At 38.2% G+C, this 27,829-nt stretch overlaps 1 protein-coding gene and 1 long non-coding RNA gene across 4 annotated transcripts in view; one reads left to right on the top strand and one right to left on the bottom strand.

Moving 5' to 3' along the window:
* The window catches only part of CHST9 (carbohydrate sulfotransferase 9), a 281,990-nt gene that overhangs the window by 127,648 nt on the left and 126,513 nt on the right, over positions 1-27,829 (top strand). For 2 of the 3 annotated variants that reach the window (XM_017951646.2, XM_031658941.1), the window contains one exon: positions 3,031-3,069. The exons of the other annotated variant lie outside the window; for it this stretch is intronic. In XM_017951646.2, the coding sequence (XP_017807135.1) occupies positions 3,031-3,069 (39 nt within the window). The remainder of the gene's footprint in view (positions 1-3,030; positions 3,070-27,829) is intronic. 3 annotated transcript variants of the gene reach the window in all.
* Positions 19,357-27,829, bottom strand: part of LOC110741752 — a 126,752-nt gene continuing 118,279 nt past the window's right edge. Inside the window, exon 3 of the long non-coding RNA XR_002518578.2 lies at positions 19,357-19,526. This is a non-coding gene — a long non-coding RNA (uncharacterized LOC110741752). The remainder of the gene's footprint in view (positions 19,527-27,829) is intronic.

The following is a 27,829-nucleotide window of genomic DNA, read 5'->3' as shown; positions in this document are numbered from 1 at the left end:
TTCCATGCCACATGGACCTCTCCATAGGGCTGCTTGAGTGTCCTCACAACATTATCTGGCTTCCTCCAGAGGGAGTGATCCAAAAGAAAAGAAGATTGAAGCCATAGATTTTTGTCTTTGTTTTTCGAGATGGGGTCCTACTTTGTTGTTCAGGTAGAGTGCTGTGGTGCAGTCATAGTTCCCAGTAACCTCAAACTCCTTGGCTCAAATGATCCTCCTGCCTCAGCCTCCCAACTAACTAGGGAGGCGACAGATGTGTGCCACCAGGCCTGGCTAATCTTTTAAAAAAAATTTTAGAGATGGTGGTCTCATTATGTTGCACTGGCTGGTCTCAAACTGCTGGTCTCAAGTGATCCTCCTGCCTCAGCCTCCCAAAGCACAGAGATTACAAGCTTAAGCCACCACACCTAAACTGGAAGCCACAATTTTCTTAAGGATCAACCTCAAAATCACACTCTGTTATTCCCGCAAAATGCTTGATTACACAGTCAGTCTAAATCAGTGGGATTATACGGGACATGAATATCAAAAGAAGAGAAGATGAGAATCACTGGGGACACCTTGATCACTACACCATATTATTTATCTCAAATATATACACTTCCAACTTTCAGAATTAGTAACTCATTCTAATATAGGTTAAAGACACTTCAAAAAGATGTTTTTCTTTACACAATTTACAATTCAAGCCTTGAATACTATTTTTTAAAATTTATGAAAATGTCTGAGGCCTCTAGTATTCATAAGTGAATAATCAAACAGTAAGCAGTGGCTTGCCCAGTGGAAAACTTAAATGAGGAGGTGCCCTGTCACGCTTGGTAATGAATGAGGCCTTTAAATGGATTATTCATGTTATTTATCTGTTGGAATCATTGAAATAAATTGCATCAAACAAGTCCTCTGGAAATCACCCAAATAAATATAACGTGCCATTAATCAAGGTGCCAGTTAAATGAATTGTACATTTTTCACAGCGACATGAGGAAAGATTGTACATTTTCCACCTTATATTTTAGGATTTTAAAAGACTTGAAGGGCTGTTAGAAAAGCTTGGATACAGTTTACATGTAGCTTCAACGTGTGGCCTAACTTCTCAGTAACTAGCTCCAGCTAAAGAATGTTGATAGATGACAAAAAAGTGGCAGCTGGAAGGATGGCCCTCACTTATCCAAAACCCCGGCCCTTACCTCCACCGTGGTGTTCATCGCCCAGGTGCACAGTTTCTTACCTAAGTCTACAAGCATGCTTACGTTTTCCATAGCTCAGCAAAAACCTTGAGTTGGCTTCTGTTCAAGCTATTGTCCCATTTCACTTATTCGACTCATTTGGAGGCTGACAAATTTGATAAACAAGAAGCCATGTCCTCAGCTCCACTTTCTCATCACACACTTACTTCCCAGACCCTGGCAGTCTCTCTTGTGTTCTCCGTCTACTCTCTGCTAAAACTGCTCTCGCAGTCTAGCAACAATCATGTGAACTCCGTAAGCAGTAGCAACATGCTATTGAAAACCCCCATACTTCTAAAACTTGATTTGTGGTACAGGAGCTTGCACTTTGTTGAGCTCCCTGGATCTCAGCTGCTTCCGACTTCCCATGGGCCCATATCACAAAACAAAAGCAGCCGTCATGTCATGTTAGTTATTGTCCTCCGCCCACTCCTCTGTGCTGTCTGCCTTTATGCCCCATTCACTCCTTCAGCTTCAGCCATCTTCTTACGATGAACACTTCTTGCATCTGTAATTTCAACTCAGATTTTTTGATTCTATTGAGACTTGCTTTGTGACTGAGTATGTGGTCAATCTTAGAGAATGTTCTGTGCACAGATGAGAAGAATGTGTATTCTGTGGTTGCTGGATGGAATATTCAGTAGATGTCTGTTAGGTCCATTTGGTCAAAAGTTCATTTAAGTCCACAGTTGCTTTGTTAGTTTTCTGTCTCCATAATTTGTCTGATGCTGTCAGTGCCTATTGGAGTCCCCCCACCGTTACTGTGTGGCTGTATCTCTTTTCTTAGATCTAGTAGTATTTGTTTTACAAGCCTGGATGCTCCAATGTCAGAGGCATATATATTAGGACATTTAAATTTTCTGACCTCTTACAAGCTCCTTGTCCCCATAGTACTTCAAAGTCAGTCGGTCTAACACTGAACTTGTTATTCCCAGCCCCATCGCATTCTATAATACCATTTCCCCAACTTGCATCTCTGTGCCCAAAGTCACCTAGCTAACCATTCATCTTGACTTCTCCTCCTTCCTGGCAACTCACATTTTATAAATCGCTGGGCCCTATTGTTTTTGCCTCCCCACTGTCTCTCGCATCCACTACTTCCCTCCCCTCCATTCCCACTGCCATAACTCAGTCCCCACATTCATTACCTTGTGCCTAACCTCTAGGATAGTCTTCCTCCTATGCACTGCTGTAAGTTTGCAAGGTCTTCTTGCACAAATACCCTGTCCATTTAGCCCATACTGTTTTCTTTGCCAAGAGTCAGTCATTTCTCTATTTCAAATTTCTCAAATCCCATTTGTATCTCAAGGTCAAAATCAAATACCACTTTCTCTATAACTTCATGAGCACCCCCTCCTTTCTTAAAATAACTGCTTCATCATCTCATATCTTTAAACATTCTACATCGTTTGAGGCACATCTCACTTCATGTTATATTGTCTGTCCTTTCTATTTTTTCAAGTGGGTTGTAAGAAGGCATAGTCTTATTTAGCTGTTTTCCCCATAGTGCTTTCTATGGGGATTTGCCCTTTGTAGGTTTATTTTTGAGTAAATGACCCTTACTAACAAGATTTTTAAAATCCAATAGCACATTTAATGCATAGTTATTTATTTTTTACTTTCATAAATTGGTTTGCAAGCAGTTCTCATGCCTGTCAGCTGAGCCCAGTCATCTCCAGGAGCACATTGGACATGGCTGAAGTAGTGGTTGTGTTTAGAAATTGCTGTAAACTGGGCTTTCATCTTATTTTCATCATATTCTCATGATTCCATGCTGTAACTTATCTGCCACTTCTCATTTCAGGGAGAGTTGAGAAGAGTAGAGAACAAAAAGTAACTTCAGGTAAGATTTTTTCTAATGGGCTCCAGCTTTATTTCCTGATTTTATTTCCACCTTTAAAATGTTTTTAATTTATTATTCAAAAATTCACACTAAAATTCATCATTTATGGTTTTTGAACTGGTCGATATTAATTTAATTAAAATAAATTCACACATTTAGCTTTTTCACTTTCACATCAGTTATGCCCTTTTCATTCAATCATTACATTCAAAAGAAAATGAGATGTAATGTCATTTAATTTTTTCATGATTATCTATTTAAAGGTAAGTCTTGCAACCAACAGTATTAAAATACAGACGTTGTGATGTGATAGTTGACAGTTGACAACCAGTTTAGTTTCCCAAGTGACTGTGAATCTCAATTTTATTTCCGAAAGCCGTTTATGTAGTGGATGTTTTTCAGGACAAAAAGATGCTGAGAAGCATCTTTATGTTTTGGAGGAATTTCAAGAATGCCTTCACTTCTAAATTCATATGGATGCAGAAGTGAACCACGCTTTGGCAGAGTGCCATTGCACATAGTAGGGGTCAATATTTGCTAACTAATACAAACTTAAATTTTTACATTTTCATTTTTCCATTACTCGCCTTTTAGCTTAAAGTTGTGAGGTAAGATAGATTTTCTTTTTTTTTTTTTTTTTTTTTGAGACGGAGTCTCACTCTGTCGCCCAGGCTGGAGTGCAGTGGCCGGATCTCAGCTCACTGCAAGCTCCGACTCCCGGGTTTATGCCATTCTCCTGCCTCAGCCTCCCGAGTAGCTGGGACTACAGGCGTGCGCCACCTCGCCCGGCTAGTTTTTTGTATTTTTTTTAGTAGAGACGGGGTTTCACCGTGTTAGCCAGGATGGTAAGATAGATTTTCATTTACTAAGTCAATCTTTGCATAGGAGCAGTGTTGCAGCTCACAGTGCCCAGAAATTGCCAACAACCATAGAGAATGCTAATTTGGCATGTGTACCTATGCCCGCCATCCTTCCCAAGTTTCCACCAACCATTACTCCTGTGATAAGTGAGCGCTACCAATCACTCCCATCCGCTAGCTTCTTTTAGCTTCATTTCTTGTCTGGTAATAAGATATTGTGTGTGTTTAATAAGATATTGTGTGTGTTTCCAAAAAGTCAGTGTAGTCAATAGAAGACAAAGATCCATCTTAATCTAAAAGTGTATAAAGAGCATAAGCTCCTGTCTCTTTTCTCCTTTCTGACCTTAGCATTCATTTCAGATAAGTGGGCAACTTACTACCTGCATGAATTTGCTGTTAAATATTATTGTTTGCGTTCTCTAGGAATCTTTTAAAGCCTGATCATGAACACACACACACACACACACACACACACACACATAAATATGAAGGCAAGAAAGTGTCTGATTCCCTCACAGGTATGATTACCTCATTATTGCTCCTTAGGGGAGAAATTATTTGTACAGCTTCTAAAATGCTATTTCCATAATGCTGTAAGTCCTACCTTCTTAGTTAAAGAAAAGGCACAGTTTGGAAGAAAGCTAAGTTGGCCAAAGTGTTAAGTCTGATGCCTCATTAGGTTCCCTCGATAGTCATGGCTTCTAAAATTCTGTGTGATCAAGGTGACGCCAAGGTTAGAGACAGAGGCAGGACGAGGACTTAGGCATCTTCACTCCTTGCCCTTTCCTGCACCCCCACTATGCTAACCTTTCTTTTCAAAACAAAGTGCTAGTCATTTTAATGCTTTGTTCAGTGACTTGCTTAATAAAACACTTTTCAACAAATGGAAAATCTTTAAGGCAGCAGCATCTTTGATAGGGAACACAGGTCACTAGAGTTATGAGAAAACCCCCTTTACTAGTGGGATTTTTACAAATTTGCCCTATCTGATTTCTAGCTTGTCAATTGCCTGATTTCTATGAGAGGGTGAGGTTAAGGAGAACTAATGGATAGAGCCCATATTCTAGGGGAATGTTAGGGGACTCCTAATCATTTCAAAGGACAACAAATCATGCCCTCAGGAAATCTAAATTTGTAACAATAGTCTGAGTTTTTAAGATTGGAACATACTGTTTGCCCCTATAGTCATAAATACTACAATCAGTCTGTGGTGCTGGCCTGAATGTAGACTTCTTTAGATAAAGTATGTGGCTAAGATACTGAAAACATCATGGACACTCCTATTTCTGACTTCCTGCTTGGATTTTTTCACATCTCTGTTCATTTTCCTCAGATTCTATGTCCTGCCTCCTCAGTTACTATATACCCCGCACCCTCTTGTTTACAGCTGAGTTTATCTCCCAGCTAAGAAAGATGAATATTAGGTTCTGGACCCTTTCAATCTACCCTATCCTATTGCACTAAGTGTATAATAATTGAGACAAAAAAATTAGAAAATATTTTAGAATATTCCTATTAAAACCAGGACCTACCAAGACCCTCATTTTTTGGTTGGTTAAGGTTAATTCTTTGTTTAAAGACTCTTGCACTAAGATGAAAGTTACACAGAAGCAACTTTTTGTTCAGGGTAAGAAATAACTTCACAACAAGGAAACATCTCTGGCACTGGAAAGAATGAGATTATGTTTGTAAACATGTGCAGGGGTTGGGCACCTCCTAAAAGAATGATGACAAGAGATTCATAAAGATTTTGGTTAAATCATTGCTAAAGTTTTTTCTAATGTGTCTATGATTCTATTGCCATTTTCACTTAATTGAAATGGCTCTACTATGTATAATGGTCGTCAACAAAACTTAAGTAGCTTTCATTTCATTACATAACTGTGAATCATGTTCCAAAGATTACACTAATTTAGTTTGGACTGAGTTTCTCAGTAAAGCATCTAGCTGATGGTGTTAAGACTGTGGAATTAAACTGTCCTGTAGTCTATTTAGTGACTTCTATTTAGAGTCTGTCTACAGTGATTGCAATCCTGGCTATTGATTCATGTGTAATGCTACTTTTCATATGCCAGAAATAACTCACAAGAGAATATGTATAACTTGGTATCATTCATTGTCATTTTTGAAAACCCATTCAAATTATATGCCCCTTGACACTAAACTTGGAAGTCTATGTCATATTCATACAATACGGTTAGAAACATCAAAACTAAATTTGGCGATTTGGCTTGGTAAAGAATATTATAAAATATATGGTGGTATAATGATAAATGGACAAATATGAGGAGGCAAATACCTGATGTCATCAATTTTCTATTTTCCTTTGATTCTCTTTACCAGGAAAATTTTTTAAAAGATCAGCTATTTCATAGATTTTACATAAAAACTTCATTGTTTGAAGTACCTTTGTCTCATCAGAAGAAAGACTTCTTTGTGGGCCATGGAATTCTCAATATTAGAAAGCAACACAGCATAAAATTCAAAGAGGAATTCTTCTGAAGAAAAGTGGATTATCAATTATTGTTAGGATGCTTACTAACATAAACTATGGGAATACCATCTGTTAAATCTATATTCCAACATTTCCAAGAAGAAGAACTCTTTCAAATTCAGTTAAGTATAATGGAAAGAATAGCCCTAGTGGACCAGAGAATGGAGAAATCAATTGTGTACTTTTCGCTTATGACATTAGAGCAATCCCTAAAGTTAGAAATGGTTTGTTCATTTGCATAATTTGCAAAAAGCTACCCATAGAGAAGAACAATGTGGTTGGTTTTTTTATTTTTTATTTATTTTTATTTTTTTGTCAACTCAAAAGGCGAAATTCATTATTGGAAATTTAGCAAATGTAGAACATCTGCTTTGCAAGCTCAGTCCCTTGCTGCTTACTTTTTGAGTGTGTTCCTTCTTGGAAATGTTCTACAACAACAATGGCAACTCCATTTTAAAACTTTTTAACACACATTTAACATGCAGTCATTCAGGAAAAAAAAATAAGTAGATACTGAATAAAATCTTCCATCTGTGCGTGAATAACATGTTCACTTTATTATATGTCACATTTATTGAATACAAATAATATTTAGCACATTTAGCATGATTTTTCTCTAGGCTATTTCTATTTTTATAGTGTTTTTGCCATAGTTCCTATACACTATCCAAAAAAAAAAAACTTAAAAATCAAGAGTGAAAAGTACCTATTTTGTGATAGTTTTAATTATTGGTGACCAACATTAAACATATGAAGTTAGCAGGTAGAAGACATTGTGACAAATACATTTAAGCAAACTATTATCCTTGAAAAGCCCATCATTTTGGACATCGGTATTTTGCAATATCTGCACATTTCATTCTCACTTTGAGAATCATTATTCCAGTTAGAATCAAGCTTAAAATGCTTACCATTCTAACTTGTTCATAGCTTATAAAAGCTATTTTCTTGACAGCACCTCAGGCACCACAAAAGGGGCAGAGAAGGAATCTGAGGTATTTATAAGTTGATACTTTCAATTTGATAAATATTTTAATGGTCCAGGACTTGTGCTTAACATCAGAGATGCCAAGTGAATAAGATGTGGGATAAATATCCTTAATTCACTCACTTTCAGTTCAGGGAGAAAAGCAAGTACACATGATTACAACACGGTGCCTTTTAAAGAATGATGTACAAGGTATCATGAGGAATTCAGGGAGGGCTTCCTGGAAGACGTAAGAATTGAGTCAATCCTTGAAGAAAGAATTAGAGTAGTTTACCAGGTTAAAAAAAGGGAAAAGAGCTTGCTGTCCAAAGGAGTGTGTTCATGCAAACTAAACAAATCTGAAACACCTAATTGTTAATGAAAGAGACATTGCCAGAGAGATGAAGGTAGCTGGAAAAGGCATGGCCTATTGAGGGAAAGCTTAGCGATTTAATAAGACTGGAGCAGAGTCATAAACAAGAAGTGGGAGATGTGGCCAAAATGTAGGCACACGCCAGAATCAACAAGGACCATCTATGCCATTCCATGGAGTTTGGACTTTATGCAGTAAGTGCTGTAAGCTAATGAAGTACAAGGAATTACAGAATCCATTTGCCTTTTCTAAAAATCTCTCTAGAAAAGAGATTTCTAAAAATCTCAGTGGAAGTATGGATTGGAAGAGAAATTGGCAGGAGGCAAGGAAATCAGGGAGGATATCATTTTAATTACCCAAGAATGACAGGATGAAGGTCTGAGGTGTCTTTACTAAGACAGTGACATTAGAGAGGAAGCCGAGGAAATGGAATCCAGATACATTTACAAGATCAAATTGACCTGGTTGGATATGGAAAGTATGGGAGGACAACTCCTAGGTTTCCCACCTTAGAGAAGAGATGTATACTGCAACCTGTGTAGGGAATACAGGGAGAGAGAGAAGTTTGGTAGAGAAAATAATAAATTCAGTCATATCTATGTTGATTATAATGTAGCATGTGTGATATGGGGGCAGAATTGTGTCAAGAACGTCAAATAAGCAGTAGGTTATGGACAATAGAGCCTAGAACTTCAAAGAGATGCAGATTTGCCTTTTAAGTGGTTGGTTCCTGGATAAGAGCTGAAGCCCTTGCTATGAATGAGCTCCAAAGGGAGTCAGGAGTGAGAGAAGAGACAAGGCAAAGCTGAATCGTTAGAACATCCCCAACATTAATAAAGAACACAGTAAGATAAATCAGAGACCAAGAGCGTAGGAAAGAGAAATCAAAGCTGTCCTGTGAGAATCAACAGCATTCTCTGTCTCTGAATCCAAGAAAGAGAGAACATTAAAAGGAGGGACTGGTCAAACCTGTCCAGTGCCACAGAGTGAGCAAGTAAAATAAGCACTGAAAACATCTATTGGAGTTACGGGGAGATATCTACTCATCACCACAGAGAAATTATTCTGGAGGAATTCTGTAAGTGAAAACCAAGTGATAAGGGATTGAGGAGCGAGTATAAGACAAACGCAGACTTGTTCTTTCAAAGAATATGTGAAGGGAAGGAGAGTGAGAAGGAAGAAGATATAAAAGAGAGAGACAGGGAGAGAGGGAGGGCGGGGGGGGGGGGGAGAGAGGGGGAGGGGGGGGGGGGGAGAGAGAGAGAGAGAGAGAGAGAGAGAGAGAAGAGCTTAATCCTTAAGCCATTAAGTTGGGGAAAATTGATGTTTATTGAACCTGCTATTTTCAGGCTCTGTGCCCAGTATCTTCCGCTTGAGCCTTTAAATGAACATGTAAAGTTTGTTTATGGTCAACATTTTAAAAATTGGAAAGCTGAGATTGGGAAGAGTTAAATTACTTGCTTTAGGCCCCATTTATTAACTGGTGGAACCAGAAATAAAACCTAGGCCATGGCTTGCTAGAGCCAGCTTATAATATCTGGAAAGCTGTCTGGAGATAACTGATTGTGCTCCTCTCTTCCCGGCCCTGCATTCAGTGAGGTCATGCAGGTAGCTTAAAATTGGCCATAGTGGGAGTATTTACACCATGGAAATTGGCAAACACTACAAACCAGGGTTCATTCAGTTTTAAACATTGACCAGTGTGCCCCTGGATCTAGGTCTGTGTGATAGCAAAGCCTGCCCATTTCCCACTGCCCTCCTATGTGACTTGGTCAAGTTCACTTGGGTTAGCTAGAAGATGGCAGAGTTGAGACTTGAACCCAGACCTGTCATCCACATCTGGCCTAACAGAGACCCCAAGGGACTGCTGAAAAAAGAAGCAAAATATTTTTTCCTAAGATCTTATGCCCAGTGGCCCAGGTTGGTATAAACAAAGTCTCATATTTTTCCATCCTGTAGTTCAGAACTACGGCTTTTCTGCCTCAGCCTCCCAGGCAATCCATCTCCAGCATGTTTGCTTTTTTAAGCAGCTTTCCTGAAGACCTGGCTCTCTGAACTATGTTAATGAATTCTACTTTTAAAAGCAACCAATTTTCTCTGGGTTTATGGTTTCAGAACAATATTTATTGTTAAATGAAATAAAGTCTCTTAGATGCATTTTCCCATCCACAAAATGGAAGACTTACACTTGAGCTGTTCATTAAAAGAAGTCCTACAGACTTTATCTTTAAACAAATTTCATTTTCCAGCCAGTCGAATTTATGATAGAGATTAAATAACAACACAGCTGTGCCACATTATTTTTAAAATACCTTAAATTTTACTGTATAACACTGCATTTAAAGGAGTGTGTGTATGCAAACTAGACAAATCTGAAATGATAAGTAGCTAATGAAGGAGAAATTGCCATGTCACACCACATAGTCAAAGTACAGATATGAACACATCTACCTGAAATTCTCTCCACATATTGGATGTTTAATTTGGATTGGTCTTCTACTACACCGAACAGGATTTATTTGCACACAGTTGAGACTTGAAGTATGTTTTCTTTAGGTGGCAGGGGAGAAATATTATCTTCAGCTGCATCACAATAAATTTCAAAGGGTACCTCCTTGTGTAACTGAAAAAGAGAAACTTTTATCTGTGTTGATTCTTTCACAAACAACATGTGTGTTTTTCTTTCACCCAGAAGAGGAAATGGAGAATAATTTCATAATTTGTGTTAGCCAAAGATTACTTTAGGCTTTCATCTTCAATTAAATATAGTATTACAAAAACAAGTCACAAAGAATTCCCAATTGCAATAGAAAGTAACTCAAATAAAAATGAACACTCAAGAGCTAGGTGATAAATCTCATCAAGGCAACATGAGACGAAGCAGGTCTCGACAAAATTGGGCTCATGTTATTAGGCTCATATGTATGTGTTGAATGATCAACTACTTTATCATGGAAGTTGTATCAAAGGGCAACCTAGGTGTGTGGATCTCTGTATCAATCAATATAATAATGACAGTAACTACACTCTTATGTGACATGACCTGTAATTGAGCATTCTAGGTAAATGCATATTTTGACTAGCTGAAAGTGTCATTTATATAAACAAAGGATTACAAATGCACACAGAAATAGAATATCAGAGATCCTCAGCCTGGCTTGTGAAAGTAGTGTTAAGTCATACCTGATTTTCCCACAGGGAAAAAAAAATGAGGTGGTTATTTCTAACCAGGAAACAGATGTCTAACTTGTTCTTTTAAATAGAAATGAGCACAAACATTTTAATCAACTGAAAATGATATACCTGTGTACTGTGCAACTTAAAACCTTCTAAAGTGAATATATGTCACTTGAGTCATGCAGTACAGAAATCAATCATATACATTGTCCCATTATTTAACTGAAAAGCCCCAGATAAGAGCATTTGTAGGACAACAGAGAAGCCATGAAACTCTAAGGAAACATGAAATGCCTCAAGTCCACTCACCCTAGAAGTGAGGTTATGACTTGAGTGACAGTTGGAGGAATTCCAAGAAAGGCTAAGCCTTAGTGGGAAAACAGAGAGACCCACAAAGGGAGGTGCCTGTTGTGGGGGACACCAAAACCAGGAGTCCCTTTCAGAAGCAGCTGAGTGATCTGATTAATTAATTCACACTGAGGGGTTATAGATGACCATGAAGTACTACATTATTGAGTGTAGCTAGCATATTTAAATTTTGTTAGACGTGATCCAGTGTCTTGGCTTCCATTTGGACCATTTAAAGGGTGGGATGATCCTGACCATGCCCCATGCCTTTCTTTAACATCTTTCCATCGTTTGAGTCCCTGGCAAATGTCCGTCTACCCTAGCTTACCTTCATTTCCTTACACATCTTTACTATGGCCTAGTTATTAGTATGACTATAAGTCTCTAATACATTTCACACTGCATAGAAACAATCTGTACTTCTCAGTCAGATATAGTCCTTTCCTCCTCCAAAAAGTCCCTGAAATGCAATTTTACCAAGCCTTCTCTCAAAACGAATGGTCCTCTCTTTCACTGATATCCAGAGACAAACAAAACACTACATTCAAAACCTGACTTTATTTAATGCACTTTTATCTTGTTTTCTCTGGCCATTTTTCTTACCTAATCTGCTAGCTTTCTTGCCATTTCAAAATGTTCATCCCAGGACATATAGATAAGCAAATATGAACCACATTAAATTTAATATTTTCCCTTAACCTTCATGGTAACTTGAACTATATCTTTCTGCAGCAATAGGAGCAATATAGTTATATGACTTTTAAAAATTACATATTTATTTTTTTAATTATAAAATACACATAAGACTTACCATTTTAATCATGTTTATGTGTTAAAAACATTCAGTGGCATTAAGTACGTTCACTTTGTTGTGCAACTGTCATCACCACCCATTCACAGAAATCTTTTCCGCTTGCACAACTGAAACTCTGTATTCTTTAAACAGTAACTCCCCATCCTGCCATCCCTCTGTCCCTTGCAAGCACGATTTCACTGTCTGTCTCCATAAATTTGACTACTCTGAGGCCGGGCGCGGTGGTTCACGCCTGTAATCCCAGCACTTTGGGAGGCCTAGGTGGGCGGATCACGAGGTCAGGAGATCAAGACCATCCTGGCTACCACGGTGAAACCCCATCTCTACTAAAAATACAAAAAATTAACTGGGCGTGTGGTGGGCGCCTGTAATCCCAGCTGCTCGGGAGGCTGAGTGGGGAGAATGGCGTGAACTCAGGAGGCGGAGCTTGCAGTGACCGGAGATCGCGCCAGCGCACTCCAGCCTGGGCGACAGAGCGAGACTCCGTCTCAAAAAAAAAAAAAAAAAAAAAAAAAATTGACTACTCTGGGTACTTTATATAAGTAGAATCATATAATATTTCTGTTTTTGTGGCTAGTTAATTTCATAACGTCAAATTTCATCCATGTTGTAGTATGTGCCAGAATTTCCCTCCTTTTTATGGCTGATTCAATTGTCTGTATATATTGCATTTTATTTATCCATTCATCCAACAATGGGCCCTTGGGTTGCTTCCACCTCTTGGCTATTTTGAATTATACTGCTGTGAACATGGGTGTACAAATATATCTCTTCAGACCCTGCTTTCCATTTTTTTGGTATATACCCCAGAAATAGAATTGCTGAGTCATGTGGTACCTTACAAGGTTTTAACTTAGGCAGAAAGAACAGGTAAATTTGTAAGACTCTCCAGATTTCATAATTATTTACTTGTTGGTGTGTTTTTTGTTGTTGCTGTTGTTTCTTACTCTCTTGCTTTCTTCTAGATCAGTAGTATCCAATAAAAATGCAATGTAAGCCATATATATAAAGTACATTTTGAGTAGCTGCATTTCAAAAAGTAAAATGTAATAGGAGAAATTAATTTAATGATACATTATTTAAGCCAGGATATTGAAAGTATTACTGCAGCATGCTATCAATAGAAGAAATTATTCATTAGATGCTAGAAATGATAGATATGCTGAACATGTGTATTATAATAGAAAATAGATTACATGATGCAATCACTGAAGAGAAAGGTAGTCTATGAAAATAATAAAGTTACAGTTAATAAAAAAACACTTTACACTACTTCAGATTTTAAAGTAACATTTTAATTAATTAAAATAAAATTTCAGTTTCTGAGCTGTTCTAGTCACATAGCAAGTTCTCAACAGCCGTGTGTGACCAGCAGCTACCATAGTGGACACTGCAGAGCTGAAGCCCTCACTGGAAGTTCTTTTTATTTTCTGAGACTGAGTCTAGCTTTATTGCCCAGACTGGAGCGTGATCTTGGCTCACTGCAACCTCCGACTCCCGAGTTCAAGCAATTCTCCTGCTTCAGCCTCCCAAGCAGCTGGGATTACAGGTGCATGCCACCACACCCAGCTAATTTTTGTATTTTTAGTAGAGACAGAGTTTCACCATGTTGGTCAGGCTGGTCTCAAACTCCTGACTTCAAGTCATCTGCCCACCTCAGCCTCCCAAAGTGCTGGGATTACAGGCGTGAGCCACCACGCCTGGACAGAAAGTTATCTTCTTTCTTTAACCCAGTGCAAATGTACAAAATATTTTTTAAAGTAAGATATGAATTCATTTTTAAAATTTAATTTACTTTTCTAGTGCTTATCTAAAACACAAGAATAAATAATTCTTGTCATTTAATAAGAAAGAATAAAAAGAGAGATAATCAATTTTTTAAATATAACCCCATAGCAGAAGTCTTTAAATAACAGCTTCCCAACATATGTGTGTTAGGTCCTGGTTTCACATTAAAGTACCAGTAATGCCCTATTCTTGGCGTCTTAATTATAGTTGTAATGTTTGAATTTCAGTGAACTTCTCAAGAAGCATTTAGTATATATACTTGGCAGCAATGCTTTCTTATCTGAATGGCTTGAGAACTGGCAGGAGTCAAAGACCTTGAGAGCTTGTAAAAATTAAAAAAAAAAAAAAAGTAATTAAATGACCTGAAAGATGGATTTAATCATCTCTTGTTTTTAAATAACATATTATTATTATTATTAGTGGCAAAAATAAGCCAACAGGTGCCTCCGATCAGCTTGCATTGTTTGTCTTTTTTGTTTTGTTTTGTTTTGTTTTTGAGACAGGGTCTCACGCTGCATTCAGTTGCTCAGGCTGGAATCCAGTGGCACAATCACAGCTCACTGCAGCTTAGATGTCTTGGGCTCAAGTAATCCTCTTGCCTCAGCCTCCTGAGTAGCAAGGACACACAGGCGTGCATCACCACACCCAGCTATTTTTTTTTATTATTATTTTTTAGTAGAGACGAGGTCTCACTATGTTGCCCAGGATGGTCTTGAACTCCTGGGTTCCAGCAATCCTCCTGCCTCAGCCTCCCAAAGTGCTGAGATTACAGACGTGAGCCACCATGCCCAGGCATTTGTTTGTCTTTTCAGAGACCACTGAGTTGTATCCAGTATGAACACAATAGGATCTAGTTCAGTGTAAGCTGGGCATCATACCCTTTCCACTAGTAAATTATCAAATTCATTATTATTACTCATGAGAAAATGTCAAAGGAAGATCTCTTTTCTGGGTGAACAGTAACAGGTTTGGATATGAAGATGGCAGATACGAGGGACCACTCAGTTCATATTGCTGAAAAAAATGTAAACGCCAAGGCTAAGATGTGAGCAATTGAGATTTTTAAAAACCATTTGACTTCAGAATTTGTATAAGCAATATACTACGTGACACAATAATCAATAAATACTCATTGATGAAGGACCTCTCTAAATGACAGAAAACAAATGTGCCCAATAAGCATATAGATGTTTTTCACAGCAGTGGCGTAAGAAGACTTGAAGACAAAATTTAGTTCAGAGCGTTTTCAACCAACAAAAATATAGCCGCTGTTTAGCAACTCCCCACTTCCCCCTTCCTGCAGCCCCTGATAAGTTCTAGGGATCCACTGGACAGCATCGTACCTACAGTTCACGATACTGTATCATACATGTAAAGTCTGTTTAAAGGGCGGTTCTCATGTTGTGTTCTTACCATAAAATAAAATTTAAAAAAATAATAGTCTCTTTCTATCTAGCAGGAGCGATTGGCTCATTGCAGGTATAAGCACACTAAAAAGGTAACCAAAATGTCAAAAATCATGTTGTGGCCCAGTTCTTGGTCCCAGGCACTTAGAGATTTAGAATATATGGGTGTTAGGCAGACAGGAAGTTTTCATGTTGCTTGGCTTTGCCTGAAGTAGGGAGAAATATGATCTTAAGGAATGAAGCTTTTCAGCTTTTCAGTGTGTTTGAAAATTATCTTAACAAAATGTTGGAAAACAGAAACAAAACAAAACACAGCACCTGTGCCTCTGTATTTCCTTCTATAGAAACCCTGTAATGTAATTCTAGGTTACATTATTTAACTCTAGGTTACGTTGTATTCCTAGAGGTCTAGTTGGATTGCCACATCAGTTTGTGTCTTCTGGACAGTTTAGACAAGCAAGAGATATTAGTTTCTTTTTTAAATGGTCCATCCTTTCTTTCCTGAAACTGGAGATAGAAAGGTGGAAGTCCAGTTATCCTCAGCCTTGAGACTTACCTATGAAGCAGGATTCTTGCTTCTTCCATGTCCCATGGGAAGAGCTGATGCACTTTGCTCTCTTTTTTTAAATTTTTATTTATTTATTTATTTATTGTATTATTATTATACTTTAAGTTCAAGGCTACATGTGCACAACGTGCAGGTTTGTTACATATGTATACATGTGCCATGTTGGTGTGCTGCACCCATTAACTCATTATTTACATTAGGTATATCTCCTAATGCTATCCCTCCCCCCTCCCCCCTCCCCACAATAGGCCTCGGTGTGTGATGTTCCCCTTCCTGTGTCCAAGTGTTCTCATTGTTCAATTCCCACCTATGAGTGAGAACATGCAGTATTTGGTTTTCTGTTCTTCCAGTAGTTTGCTGAGAATGATGCTTTCCAGCTGCATCCATGTCCCTACAAAGGACACAAACTCATCCTTTTTTATGGCTGCATAGTATTCCGTGGTATATATGACCTTGCTCTCTTTTCACCAACCTGAATCATCCAGTGTCTGTATTTGTTCTGCATTCAAAATATCATATGTACCATTACACTCGGAAAATGGATGTGTACTTTTGAATTTGGCACATGAATATAGATATAGATATATATAACGTTTTAAATATTTTTATTTGTTTCCAAATTTATTGAGGTATAATTGACAAAATTATATACAGTTAAGGTGTACAATTTGATGTTTTGATATATGCATACATTGTTAAATAATCACCATTATCACACTAATTAACATATCTGTCACCTCACATAATTACTTTTTGCATATGTGTGTGTGTTGAGAACACTTATGATCTACCCTCAGGAAATTTTAAATTTTACAACACAGTATTGTCAACTACAGTCACCATGCTCTACATTGTACCTCTAGAACACAGGAAGGGGAGCATCACACACTGGGGCCTATTGTGGGGAGGGGGGAGGAGGGAGGAATAGCATTGGGAGATATACTCAATGTAAATAACGAGTTGATGGGTGCAGCACACCAACATGGCACATGTATGCATATGTAACAAACCTGCACGTTGTGCACATGCACCCTAGAACTTAAAGTATGATAATAATACAAAAATAAATAAACATAATTATGAACTCATAATTATATCTATGAGTTCAACAATTTTAGATTCTACATATAATTGAGATTATATAGAATTTGTCTTTCTGCCTCTGGCTTATTTTACTGAGCATAATGTCCTCCAAGTCCATCCGCGTCATCACAAATGGCAGGATTTTCTTCTTTTTTTGAGGCTATATAATATTCTATTATGTGTGCATTATATGTAATGCATTATATATTATATGTGCACATATATAATACATATACATATATAAAATGTATATATGTCCACACATAAACAATGGAATACACACACACCCCCCTCACATCTTCTTTATCCATTTATCTGTTGGCAGACATTTAGGTTGTTTCCATATCCTGACTATTTTGAATAATGCTGCAATTATATAAGAAACGCATACAACCTAATAGCAAAAAAACCAGCAAAAACCATGATTTAAAAATGGACAAAGACCCTGAAGAGGCATTGCTCAAAAGAATCCATACAAATGGCCAATAGGTATGTGAAAATGTATTCAACATCACTAATCATCAGGGAAATGTAAATCAAAACCACAATGGCATATTAGCTCACACTTATCAGAATGGCTATCATCAAAAAGAGAAAAGGTCACAAGTGTTGGCAAGGATGGGGAGAAAAGGGAATTCTAATACACTGTTGGTGATCATGTAAATTAGTACATCCATTGTAGAAAACCATATGGAAATTCCTTAAAAAATTAAAAATGAGCTACTTTATCATCCAGCAATCCCATTTCTGGGTATATATAGCCAAAAGACTTGAATTCAGCATCTCAAAGAGATATATTAAACTGTTTTTCTCTAACTTTAAATAACCTGCTTCAGTAGGCCTATATTTTTCTATTTTAAGAAGCAAAGCTTTCAACTTTTTCAACTTTCAACTTTTTTAATTAAAAAAGAACACACACATTCATCAGTCTATGGTAATTATCCCATCAGAAGAGATAAAATTAAATTCTGGGGAGTTGTACATGGGTATCACATTAGCCAGAATGGGAGAGGAAGACTTCTCTGAGGAGGAGGCATTTGAGCTAAATCCTGAGTGATATGAAGGAACCAGCCTTGAGCAGATCTGAGAGAAGAGTGCAAAGGCCCTGAGGCAGGGCAAGCTTGGTGGGTTGAGGAAGAAGAAAGTTGGTGTGGCTGGAGCATGGTGAGCAAGGGTGAACGTGTGGCAGCATGCAGCTTACATGGGGCCTTATAGACTGTGGGAAACAGTTTGGGTTTTATGATAATTGCATTGAGAAAAAAATAAACACTGGAGAATTTTAAGCCAGGTAATGAGATTTTTTTAAGCTCTCTGATACAGGTGGGATTTTAGAAAAAAAGTGGAGATAGGGAACCCATTTAAGAAAGCTGTTAAAGTAAACCAGGAGAAAAATGAAGTGGCCGAGACCAAGGTGGTTTCAGTAGAAATAATGAGATGCTGTCAGATTTAGGAAGCATTTTAGAAGTAAAACTGACAGCACATGCTGATAGAATGGATGTGGAAGGATGCGAAAACAGAGATAAAGGAGGACTCCAGGTTTAAGGTGAGAACAAGCTGGTGAATAATACTATTAGCTGAGATATGGCAGACACGAGAGGATCCATTTGGGGGGCTGAGGATAAAAGGAGATTTCTATTTTATTTATCTTAAATTTGAAATGACTGTTACCTACCAAAGCAATGATGTTTCTTGGATATCTACGGCAATTATCTAGGTTAGAAACAGGGAAGCAGCAGTGGGGATGGGGAAGTGGGTGGATTTGAGAAATGTTTGAAGAAGGAATGAACAGGACCTGGTTATCGATGACATGTAAGCAATGGAGGAATGCAAGAGGAATTCCAAGGCCCCTGATTTGAGTGACTGAGAGGTGGCACAGGAGCCGGAGCATGTTTGGAAGGGACTTCATATTTAGATAGGCTCTGTTTTGGTGCTCATGGAAAACCTGAGGCCATGTGCTCTGGGCACATTCTTATTTGAGCTCAGGTAAGAAATACAGTTCAGAAATTTAGGAGTCACCAGTGTTAACACAGTTGTCATTAGAGCCAACAAAATGAATGAGATTACCCAGAAAAGGCCCATAGCACAAAAAAACAAAAAGAGACTGTATTTCAGATCAAAAGAAAAAGCTTGATGTGTGTCATGCTGGTGAGCAAAGTAATCTTTTTTTTTTTTTTTTTTTTTTTTTTTTGAGACGGAGTCTCGTTCTGTCACCCAGCCTGGAGTGCAGTGGCGCGATCTCAGCTCACTGCAAGCTCCGCCTCCCGGGTTCACGCCATTCTCCTGCCTCAGCCTCCTGAGTAGCTGGGACTACAGGCGCCCGCCACCACACCCGGCTAGTTTTTCATATTTTTTAGTAGAGACGGGGTTTCACCGTGTTAGCCAGGATGATTTTGATCTTCTGACCTCATGATCCGCCCATCTCGGCCTCCCAAAGTGCTGGGATTACAGGCTTGAGCCACTGCGCCCGGCCGAGCAAAGTAATCTTGAAAATGAGAAACAGAGAAGGGAGGCAATGACGCAAACATCCTTCCAAATCAGAGGCATTATTTTATCAGAAGTAACTCCTCTTCAGCCAGGATCTGCAACAAGGAAATATTGGACATAAGTGCAAGTCTCACATCCAAAGAGCAAAACCTGTAACCACAGAGCAGGATGATAAAGAACTCAGACATGGAGACTTCGATCTCGAACTGTGTGTGTGAAAAGGGTGGGGTAAAGGACGGATCACTGTATATCCAGATGATTATTTGGGTTGGGTGACTGTCTTCCAGACAGTTGAGGACAGCAGATTGACAAACTGGAAGTAATAGGTACAAACCACGGTGACAGGGACTGATAGCAAGGGTGCTGGGCTATTCAAAGAAAACTGGTTCTGACTCCAAGATTAGTGAACACTCACTGCCCAACAGCTGCCTTTGTGGAATAATAGAAGGTCTGTGTCTGGGAGGAATTCTGGAGATTACATGGTGCTAATTTTTAATTTCACAAATGAATTGAATAAAGCCCTGGGACATTAATTTGTTAAAAGTCACACACCTGCTTTCAGGTAATGTGTGCAATGATAGTGGAGGCATTCCTGTGGTACTCTGATACTGTTTATGGAGCTATTTTCAAAGGATATGAAACTAATTTTAAATATGCCTTTGGTATGTTGCAAAGCTGTAGCTACTCCCGGCGGAAGTCAGGTGTAAAGGGTGCCGGCTCTCATTTCCAACTACCCAAACTAGAATCCTTGCTTGGTCCCTTACGAGTCCTATGACCTTCACCTTTCTCATCTTATATGTAAAATGGAGATAATAATCTTTTTATCTCGTAGAGTTTTAATAAGGATTAAGTGAGATAGTATCTGCCAAGCCCTTGCCTACTGTCTACCTGGTGGTATGCTCTCAATGCATTTTAGCAATTTTTTGTTGCTTTTGGTAATTACTTAATATCACTTGGCTCTGTCTTTTAGCAGCTCAGCTGAAAATATCAATAACAAACCCCCAGGTGTGTTGTTCTGGCACAGAGTGTGCATAAAACAAATATTTATTGAGCAAGTGACAAAAGAAGGAAGAAAAGAAGGAAGAAAGAGAAGGAGGGAGGCTGTACTGTTCAAAGATCTTTCTTCATTATCTGGCCCACATTCTGAAATGTGGAAATGTATCGGGTATTTTTATTAGTAGTATTACTCTTTTTCTGATCTATGAAATATGCAGTCAGCACTTTTGTCAGAGTAGAGGAAAGATCAAGAAGGAAGGTGTATGTCTGTGTGTTTTGAGCCCAGAGACACTGTCAGGGGTTTGCTACTGTTTCTAGGCCAAACTCCATCCCTGGACCTCTAAGGCTGCACATACAGGGTGTTTCTGTGTGCTAGTCACAGGCTACAGCGCACAGAGACAAAGAGCCTTCCCTTAAGGAGCTTGCATGTGCTAGAGACAAGTGGCACAAAAGGATTTATAGAGCAACAGAAGCTTCGATAGATCGTATGGTGTAAAGGTTAGAAGCACAAACTCCATGGCCAGAGCACCAAGGTTTGGATCCAGCACTTGGCAAATCTGTGACCTAGACAAGTTATGGACCTGCCTGAGCCATATTTTCTCCTCTAAAGTAGGGACAGTGATGATGCATGCCTGGTGAGGTTAAGAGCAGATGACTTCAAGTATATACAAAGGGCTTGGCCTGGCATGCTGCTCGTGCCTGTGCTGTTGCCTTCCTCCCAATGAGCGATGCCTGCTGTAGTTCAGAGGGCAGCCACTCTGAAACTGAGAGAAGAAACCATCTTAGATCTTGAAGAAGCTATATGAATTTTTCAGACAGAAGGATGAGAGCTGTTTCAGGCTTGGGATTGGAAGTGGCCTATTCAGGGGACTTTCAGAATTGGTAGAGGAGAATTCTGAGTTACACAGGGAAGCAGAGATTGTATTTAATGCAGTTATAGTGGATCCTGTAACAGTGAAAGGAAAAGCAAGGTTTTTAGAGAGGAGTTTAGCATAGGAAAAACAATTTGTAAAACAATTCATTGGATAAATTAAGATGGAAATGGAAGCTAAAGCCAGGGATACCAGCTTGGAGAGAGTTGTAATAGTCTAGACTTTGATGTGCTAAGGGCCTTGGCCAGAATGCTGCAGTGTTTAAAAGCTAAAAGGAATGATTATGAGATATAGAAAGAAAGGATCAAAGGGTGGCTGGAAGCAAGTGTTGAGGAGAGGAGATGGTGGGGGGAGATGTCAAAGCTGCATGCCTGAATGGCAGGAAGAAGTGTCCATATAATAGACACTTGTGCAAGTTCAGAGGGGTGGGTGGTTTGGGGAAAAGGATTACAAGTCCATTCAAGTCCAGCTGCAGTTGATGCAACAATGGGACACTGATGCAGAAGCTAGAATTTGAAGAAGCAGAACTGAAGTTCAGGAGAGGTCAAAGCAAAGATTGTATAAACATTTGGAACTGAATCAAGTACAGGTGAGAGTGAAATAATTGAGAGAGAGAATAGTATGGCAAGATTAAGGCAGACTACCATGCCAGCCAGTAAGCTCACCATACTTGGGGAACTATTGTGAGAATTACATGAGGTAACACATATGAGAACACTTATAGGATGGGGGTGGGGTGGACTACTAAATACAGTGTAAACAGGAAAAACTTGATGATTGCATGATAATGAAGAGATTGTTTGCTTGCTTGTTTGTTTTTGCCCTATTTCCTAGAATCTCAAGGCTGAAGTGGACATTAAAGCATTGTATAGGTGAAGGTGAGGGAATGAGGGCTCAGAGAAGCTGAATGAATGGGTTTCCCATGAGATCGCTGAAGAATCAGGCCTGTGCTCAGGCCCTCCACCCCTTTTCAGTGCTATTCTCACTTTAGAGGCTGCCTCTTGAGCCAGTCCTGTCTCTCAGACGCTCCCCGAATAGGATTCGATTCGCACTCTATTTTATACAAAGTGTGCTCTAAAGTGCTGGATTCTCCAGCACAGGGGGCCTGGCACACGGACAAGCACACCCGGCAGCCAGCCGTGCACAGGAAGCTGCCTCCGCACAGGTGCGGCTTTATGCAGGGCGTCCTGAAAAGAAGCACTTATTTCAGACACTGACCTTGCATCTCCCCGTCTTTTAAATTTGTGTTTCCTTTTAGTTAATTAACTAATTTTACAATCTTTAAATCATGAAATAAGCCATGTACTCTTTACTTGTTTACTCATGTTAATCAAATAATTAATCCATGACTTGTAATCTCCTTCCAAAAAGATATTCAAATTTTATAAAAAGAAAGTTTTTCATCTCAACCACAATACAGCCACATCATGGCAATAATTAATTTTATAACCAGATCAGTTAAAAACTAAACAGCTATTTTTGAAAGTCCGTAAAAGTGATGTCCCATGTACAAACATTTTGAACAATTTAACATAATTTTATTGAAGGGATAGCCATTTGAGAGCTTGACCTTTTTATGAATTCCTAGTGAAGTCATAGAAATCTGAGTACCTTTTACATTTTTTTCTTGAAGGAAATAACTTGGGAAGTGCCAAGGAAAGAAACGGAGAAAGCATTTAACATAAACTGAAATCACTAATACTTAATGGGAAAACATAATATTCTATTCTGAGACATTTTAAAACAGCTACTACAAAATCATCCTTTCTAGGGGACTAGGAAGTTCTTCAAAACCGGTGCTTAAATCGTATTACCTAAAGAAGGACTGGATGGAAATAGAACCTGTAAAGGCCAAAGATCAGAAAAAGGGGTATGATGAGATTCAAGTTACAATCAGCCCTTTATGTATGTTGGTTTCTGCATCCATGGATACCACCAAACATGGATTTAAAATATTTGGGGAAAAAAACATGGTTGCATCTGTACTCAATAACTGCAGACTCTTTTCTTGTCATTATTTTGTAAACAATAGAGTATCACAACTATGTACATAGCGTCTACATTGTATTAGGTATTATATATACTCCAGAGATGATTTGAAGTATATGGCAGAGTGTGCATAGGTGATGTGCACATATTGTATATCAAGGACTTGAGCATTCACAGGTTTTGGTGTTTGCAGGGTGCCCCAGAACCAATCCATCACAGATACCAAGGGACAACTGTACTTCATTGGAATTGCTATTTTTGGTCACAAATTTCCGTAAGCTTTATCCCACCCTTGGTTCCCCATGGGACCACGGAGTCTTGGGTTCTTCTGTGTTGTTATTGTTGGCTGAAGAGACCCGATGCCCTTTCAAGATTTCTTCAATTTTAGAGTTAGAAAAACCAGTTCTACTAGCAAAATTTGTATGCTAAACCCCTTTTGTTTTGAACCAGTGAGGTACGAAGTCAAGAAATACATGGATTGACTCAAGGAAAACAGAATCACAGTGCTCTTCTTTTGCAAGAATAGTCTTTTTTCTAAGTCTATTTCATCACTTTGTGGTTTCTTCTATCTTCTTTCGCTCTGTTCTCCTGCTGACTAGGAGAACTGTCTTGAGCCCCCTTTCTGGTCTGCAGCAGCACACCCAGCCCACCACAGTCATCTCTGTCCCAAGACATAATGTGAGGCAGCAAAAGAATTCTAGACTCGGCGGCCAAAATTAGGTGTCAAATTCTAGTTCCACCACTAGTTTTGCAATCTTGGGTAGGACACCTAAACTCATTCTCTTCCTCCTTGTCCTTCCATTTTAAACTTTTTAATAATTTTATCAAAGTAACACATTTTATAAAATGCATACATAGGTAAAGTATAAAATACAATAGAAGTTACTTTTACTGGCCTCCTAAGTGATTTGCCTGATTAAGCAACTTTCTCCATTCCCTCAATATATCCTACCGATTGATGCTGACAGCCAGCTCAGGACCGGATGCCCTCTAGCCCTCCAGCAAACTCCTGATCCCTCCTGTGAAGATGTATGTGGACCGAGAGTCGGTGGTGTTTGTCCCCAGATCTGCTGTGCCAGTTTTACTCATTCATATAATTATTCAATGATAATTATGTAGCCAGTGACATATGGGTGTGTAAAAGAATTGCTATTTCTATTAAAATGTTTTGTAAAGACTCAATAAAGTTGAGTTACTAAAAATGAAAGGCTATAGGTCAGGTGCAGTGGCTCACACCTGTAATCCCAGCACTTTGGGAGGCCGAGGCGGGAGGATCACGAGGTCAAGAGTTCAAGACTAGCCTGACCAACATGGTGAAAATCCATCTCTACTAAAAATACAAAAATTAACTGGACATGGTGGCACAAGCCTGTAATCCCAGCTACTCAGGAGGCTGAGGCAGGAGAATCGCTTGAACCCGAGAGGCGGAGGTTGCAGTGGGCAGAGGTTGCAGTGAGCCGAGATCATGCTACTGCACTCCTACCTGGGCGACAGAGCAAGACTCTGCCTCAAAAAAATACAAAATAAAATAAAATAAAGGCTATAGAATTATATGTGAGCAAGATAGTGGTAAAATATTGGGTAAAAACTTAAATCTAAAAGGATTCTGCTTTGTGCCTTTTTCAATCTAATGAAGCAGAAACTGAGAAATATAGATGATGATTATGGGTGTAGTTTATGTAAGAAAATGCAGAACCGGAAATATGTGGCTATATTCTGTATGTGGAAATCCTGGCAGTATTTCCAGGGGATTCTTATGATACTAAATTAGATAAGGTTCATATAACACACTTAGCAGCATGCCTGATATTTAATAAGCATTCAATCCATGTTAGCTGTTATTGTGGTTATTATTCATTTAATAATTGCGCATCCAGGCAATTTTAAAAGAAAAGATAAAACAAAAGGCAAGGTGAGACCAAATCAATACTTCAAAAGAAAATATTGGGATAAACTTTTAAACCCAGCGACCAAAGGACCTAAACTTCACTGTGATGATTTTTTTCTTTGCATCCAAATATCCGTGTGTAAAATTAAGAGGATATTGATGATCAAATATCTACAACGTTTAGCTGGAAAAACAAATCCTGGTTCATTATTGAAAATAAGGCCTTGGCATTCCAAATGTAACCCTATTTCAATTTTAACAACAAACTGCCACATAGCCTTAGGAAGCTCTCTAACCTTTTCCTATCCTTGTATTCTCAGTTAGATAAGGATGATGACAAACAACTAAATTAATTTATCACATGGCCAGAAGAATTATTTTGAATTATTTGAGAAAAGTACACTATGGTTGTATTTGTGTTCTCTCACTTGAGTGTGAGCTCTGCCTGGCTCAGTGCTGTGTGAGGCTCTAACCCTCAGGATAAGGATCAGTGAAATGCTAATTTTTTTAAAAATTAAATTTTCATCAAAGCTCTAGACCTATTCACTTATTACGATGTTTGTGCCAAGTTTCAACAGGTAAAACATGCTTCACCACAAAAAACAACAATGATCAGAATAAGTTATGGGATGAAAGGGAAAGATCCTATTTTATTCGATTATATGTACAACTAAATTAAGTTTTAATTCTTTTTCAATCTTGTAAAGGCAATATAAGAACAGATATACTGGATGTGAGGTTTAAACTCATTAATTTTAGTGGCTCTGGCCAAACCCAATTAATTTCTGTTTGTGAAGCAATCCCCATTGTTGGGGTTTCAAGTTATTTTCACAGTTGACCGTGGAAGAATATGCATAGCTATTCAGAACATGATCTTGTAGCTAGTCAGTCAGTCTGTATTGATTGTGTGGACTGAGCCCAACATCCTACATATTTATTACATACAAATATAGAGAAAAATAACAATGATTTAAAAGATATAGTTAAAGCCTTTAAAGAGCTATATACTCTATTACTATTACTGACAGGTGGGAGAGGATACTTTTCCTTAGGAGACAATTCAAAAGATAAAAAATAAATTGTATTTATTTCCCTGTCATTTAATCGATCCTTAAAGAAATAGCTCTTTCAAAAATTTAGGTTAATTCAATATATATGCATAAGACTAAACTAGGCTCAGAGAAGTTAAAAAGAGGAACCAGACTGGATCATCCCAGTGTTCAATGAATTTGCTATAGTCGGGGAGAAAGGCATTCATCTAACTAGTATACTTCCATCCATGATGTGTGGAGGGACAAATTAGATCAGGGAAGAATTACCAGTACCTGAGTGCACTCTCATCGTAATGCCCTAATATCAGGTTTCCAGACACCCTTAAGAAATTGCCAGATTTGCACAACCTTCATATTGGAGCCATCATGGAGATGGAGGAAAGAGCCTGTCATGTCCACAGTTTTTAAGGAAATGACTTGATTGTTATAAGTCAGATAGCTTAAAAACAATGTCTGATGAGAACAATCTCTCATATAATCAGTAAGCAACTGACCAGAATATTGCAGGATATAAAGAAGCAGACATACGTGACTTTTTGAATAACCAGTTTTTCCATACCAATTTAACTTTCTTCCTTGATTCAGTGACAGCCTACATAAATAATGATAATATGCTAGATAAAATCAATTTTGTATGGAGGAAGATTTTGAGTTCTAGTCTAAACAATATTCTTATCACCAAGCCATGACAGTGTGACCTTACCTTAATCATGCTACCATTACCTGGGTGAACGGGTAAATATAGAGTAGCAATTACCATAAAGTGGGTGGGAGCAATGCATTACATATCCAGGTCCAGCTCCTGGGGATCAGTTATACTTAAGGACCTGTAACTTACTGATGAGCTATATGACTCATAAATACCTGCCTCCAAAATGCAAATATTACTAACTCAAGTAGAATGGACAGTGTAAACTGGTATTTTTTTGGCACACGTGAAATTTGCTAAAAAATAATTTAGAAGACAAGTGCCAATAAGATTTTTATTTCAATTAGGGTTAGCAAAGCAACATTATAAATGAATCACACTGAGACTAGGTGATTTAAGTGGGGCAGGCTAGCAGGACGGACGATTAATCCTACCATTTCTTAAGCCACACCATCCTTTAGTACTTAGTCACGTTTTAGTCAACATATTTTGAAAGATTTTTTTTAAAAGGCATGCAGAGAGCAAAACATTACATACATATTTATAAAATATAGAATAGAATATATATTAATATATAATATATAAGTAAATGTATTATATAATATATATTTGATTATATATTATATAAAATATATGGTATGACATAAGTATATATGTTATAATATGTTGTATTATATATAATATATTATATATATATACACATATATGTAAAATGTCTTTTAAGGAAAGAAATGGAACCATGTAACCCAAAAAGCCAAAAACTAAGTAGTCATATAATTACATTCTTACTGCTCTGTAAGATTGTTCTCAGAAGGAGCTGAGGCTCTCCTCTCCCCATAGGTGACTGAGCAAGAAGAAATACACTGTGTTACAATAGGCCAACTTCATGTGGCAGAAAGAGGCCCTTTGTAATCACCATGAAAAATCACTGGTTCAAGGAAAACCTTAAGAT

This window comes from Papio anubis, chromosome 19, assembly GCF_008728515.1.
Source record: "Papio anubis isolate 15944 chromosome 19, Panubis1.0, whole genome shotgun sequence".
NCBI lineage: Eukaryota > Metazoa > Chordata > Mammalia > Primates > Cercopithecidae > Papio > Papio anubis.
The sequence above is the reverse complement of the archived record's forward strand: the minus strand, read 5'-3'. Positions and strand labels throughout refer to the sequence as shown.